The following is a 4,106-nucleotide window of genomic DNA, read 5'->3' as shown; positions in this document are numbered from 1 at the left end:
CCAAGCTGGACAAGCCGGACGTGGTGAACTGGATGTGCTACCGCAAAACAGAGGACTATTTCACCATCTGGCTCAACCTCAACACCTTCCTGCCAGTGGGAGTTGACTGCTGGATCGATAACACCAGGTACCGCTCACTTCCACCCCGGGAGCTCCCCGGGGAAATGACCTACCAGGGATCTCCCTCCCTTCTCCTCCCTCCCGGCCGCGACCTAGCACACATGGGAAACCACGGGACCGTTTGGGAACACAGCTGGCTGGCTCCCGCTCCCAGCGCCCGTGTCCCTTTCCCGTGTCCCTGCCACTTGCTCATGCCAGCCAGACCGTCCCCCGAACCCATCGGAGATGCTGCCACCCTGCCCCGGGCAGCAGGACGAGGCGACTGCTTGCATCCCACTCCATCAGGGATCCTCCTGCTTCGAGATGCCGGGCAGTCGGGATGGATGCTGGCTTGGCACCCGTCCACCTCCCCGTCCACATATGCCTTGGAAAGAGCCACCAAGGTCCAGGCTTCCAGCCAGTGATCTCCACCCCATCCCTTGGGGACACGGCTCCTCTGCTACTTTCTGTCCTGTCCCCGCAGGGTGGTGTACAACCGAACCTCTCGGAAAATGTCCAATGCCCCCGGGGTGCACATCCGTGTGCCTGGCTTCGGCAAGACCTATTCCGTGGAATACCTGGACCAGAGCAAGCTGGCAGGTGAGAGGAGGAGAGGTGTGGGGTGTCCGGGGTATCCCACGTGCTCCCTGGAAGTGGAGAGGTGTCCCCGTGGGGACACCAAGCTACAGGGCTTACCAGAAGACGTTGTGGCCAGTGACGAGGACCAGGGTGGAAAAAGATGGACAGGAGAAGACCACCGACCTAAGTCCCACCTCTTCTTTCTGCCCCGTAGGTTACCTGCACACCCTGGTGCAGAACCTGGTGAACAACGGCTACGTGAGGGACCAGACGGTTCGGGCAGCCCCCTACGACTGGAGGGTCGGGCCTCGTAAGTATGGGGGTTGCGGCCAGGCCACTGGTGCAGGGAGGGAAGCAGGATGGCTCTCACGGGCCGGGTGAGCCAGCTGGTGTGGAGGAACCCCTGGACAAGGACGGCTGCCCGTGGTGGTGGGCGCTTGACCACTCATGGTGCTTTCATGTGAATGCATGGTGGCACTTGTGGCCTCTGTGCCCACACCTCTCTCTGGTCAGGGCTCATAGGGTCATCCCTGGAGCCCTGTGGCCACGAGTGAGGAGGTGGCCAAGGGCTGGTTGACCTTCTTGTCCGCAGAGGAGCAGCCCGAATACTTCCAGAACCTGAAGGCACTGATCGAGGAGATGCACGATGAGTACCAGCGACGCGTCTTCCTCATCGCGCACAGCATGGGCAACCTCAACATCCTCTACTTCTTGCTACAGCAGACGCAAGCCTGGAAAGATCAGTACATTGGGGGTTTCATCTCCCTGGGCGCGCCCTGGGGAGGGTCCGTCAAGCCCCTGCGTGTCCTGGCATCTGGTGGGTGACTCCTCGTGCGCATCCACCTCTTTGCTTGCTCTCCCTCCTGCAGAAATGGAAGGGTGGTGGTGGGCAGGGAAAGGACACGGTGGTAGAAGAGGTGGAGGACAGACGTCCGAGGGGTCCGCGGAGGCAGCACCCGTGCTCTGGTGCTGATGCCGCTGCGTCCCGCGGTGCGGAAAGCCAAAGAGCCGGCAGCACAGCCTGCACCATGCCCTGGCCCGACTCCCGGGCTAGGGGTGCTCCTTGAAAGCCGGAACACCCATCCTGGGCAAGAAAAGGGCTCAGCCAAAAATCTCGGGGCCAGGGAAGCAGTTTGGGGCGTGCTCACCCCCCCTTCTCACTGCCTCCCCAAGACATCTGTGCCACCTCCATCCACCCAGGCTGGTGGACCTTCACTCCAAGCCGTAGAGACCTTCTGCAGCGGAGGACGCGGAGGCCACCCAAGGGACGCTCACGCTCTCCTGCACCTCTTGCTTGGATGTCCCCACATCTCAAAGCCCATCCCCCATAAGCTTTGCTGTCTCCAGGCTTTAATCTCCCCTCACCCAGTTCCTCTTTAGTCTCTTTTCAGCCCAGAAAGCCACAATCACTTGCCTAATGCTGACAGCCCAGAATATCTACAAGTCACAAGCTGAGCCTCCAAAAATGCATGGAATTAAAATCATGTGCTTGAAGATTTTAACATCTGGCCCCTTGCATCACCCTTAAGTCATCTCCTCATATTTTTCTCTGTTGCCACAAGGGCCAGAGACGTTTTTAAGGTAATCTGAGATCGTTGCATGGTCTTCGGACTCCAGACACACCAAAAATGCCGAGACTTGCAGGAGGCATGTGCGTTGGCCACCCGTTACGAGCACCCTCATGGGGCTCAGCTCCTTCCTGTCCCTGCAGGCAGGCGTGGAGGTGCCGGGGTTGCAGGGAAAGTCCAAGGCTGGGTTGCTCAGGGCCAGGTTTGTCTACACTCAGCCCCTCCAAGCAGCTAGAGATGTTATGCCGGAGAGAAGAGTTTGGAAGGTTGCGCTGGATATCTGCAGCCAGAGGGGTGAGGAGAGGACATACGGCCACGGGCAGGGCAGGGGTGAGCAGGGGAGGATCTGAGGTGGAACCGTACCCCAGCCAGGAGGCAGCTGTGACCCCAGCCCAAGGGGCACCGTTTGCGAGGGTGCGTTTCGGTGCTACTTCTGATGAGCCCCTGTGTGTCCTGCAGGTGACAATCAGGGCATCCCGCTCATGTCCAACATCAAGCTGCGCGAAGAGCAGCGCATGACCACCACTAGCCCCTGGATGTTTCCAACAAGCCTGGCCTGGCCCGAGACCCACATCTTCATCTCCACGCCTTCTTACAATTACACCTACCGGGACTACCAACGCTTCTTCACCGATGTCAACTTGGAGGATGGCTGGTACATGTGGGAGGACATGAAGGACTTGCTGAAGGGCCTACCTCCACCTGGGGTGGACATGTATTGCCTCTACGGCACAGGCTACCCCACCGTGGAGACTTACATATATGATGAGCGTTTCCCTTACGAGGACCCTGTGGACATGATTTATGGCGACGGGGACGACACCGTCAACAGACGCAGTTTGGAGTTGTGCAAGCGATGGCGTGACCAGCAAAAGCAGAAGGTGCATGTCCAGGAGCTGCGAGGCGTCGACCACCTCAACATGGTCTTCAGCAACCTGACGCTCAGTTCCATCAACGAAATCCTGCTGGGGACCCCACAGGAGCAGGTGAGACCCAGCCTAGAGGCCGGGAAGGGTGGGAAGATCCTATCCGGGCGCAAAGTCCTTAAGGAGCCCAAAAAGAACTGAAAGGTGTGAGGGCCAGCTTCCCTCCATGCTGGTAGCCACCACAAGCTGCCACGCAGGACTTGGAGCTGAGGATGGAAGTAAAAGGAGCGAGACCAACAGCTCGGGTGGATGGGCTGGCACCCACTTCCACGCTGATTGTTTTTTTTCTTTCGGGAACAGCGATTAATTATACTTCAGAGGCTTGTGACTTCCCACTAGCGGGTGGATAATTAACCGCGCTGCCAGCTCATTAACATCACACTTGCCAATTACGGCGTACGCACAAGCCCTCGTCGCTGGCAAGCCGCGTGTAGGCACTTTAGAGGCTGTGGAGCCCGCGGTGCCGTAGCCTCTGCTCCCTCGTGTAAGGAGCGCGGGCTCTGACTTACCGGGGTGGTCACGGAGGTGGCACGGGGGTGGCACGGCAGGTACGGCTAACAAGCGCACCTCTGCCAGCCGCCGGCGCGCAGGCAGCGAGCTAGGCTCCTCGGGCAAGACCGACTCGAAATCAGCAGATTTACGAAATAATAAACGTACTTTGCTTCTGAGCGCTGAGCCTGCCTTGTCCTTGCGCAGCGGGGTAGTAAAGCCAGCCGTAACCGAAAACCGAGGTGCTCGCTGCCCGGCGGCACCCCAGGAGCCGGGGCTTCGGGAAGAGCCATGTGCTCGGGTTGGTGACGCAGCTGGGCTCGGCGACGCGACTGGGGCTGGCCACGTGGCTGGGGCGACGACGCGACTGGGGCTGGTGACACGACCGGGGCTGGCGATGTGATCAGGGTTAGCGATGCAGATGGGGTGGCGATGCAACTGGGCA

At 59.7% G+C, this 4,106-nt stretch overlaps 1 protein-coding gene across 1 annotated transcript; it reads left to right on the top strand.

The window, feature by feature from the left end:
- Nucleotides 1-6: 6 nt before the first annotated feature.
- LCAT (lecithin-cholesterol acyltransferase) lies at nt 7-3,313 on the top strand. The gene is made up of 5 exons (XM_010283032.1): nt 7-127; nt 584-699; nt 893-988; nt 1,271-1,495; nt 2,706-3,313. Exons 1-5 carry the CDS (start codon nt 33-35, stop codon nt 3,311-3,313), a joined length of 1,140 nt encoding a protein of 379 aa, XP_010281334.1. The 5' UTR covers nt 7-32.
- Nucleotides 3,314-4,106: the final 793 nt, after the last annotated feature.

Source organism: Phaethon lepturus, unplaced genomic scaffold (assembly GCF_000687285.1).
Source record: "Phaethon lepturus isolate BGI_N335 unplaced genomic scaffold, ASM68728v1 scaffold43762, whole genome shotgun sequence".
Taxonomy (NCBI): Eukaryota; Metazoa; Chordata; class Aves; order Phaethontiformes; family Phaethontidae; genus Phaethon; species Phaethon lepturus.
Note: the sequence above shows the minus strand (reverse complement) of the source record. Positions and strands in the feature narration are given on the sequence as shown.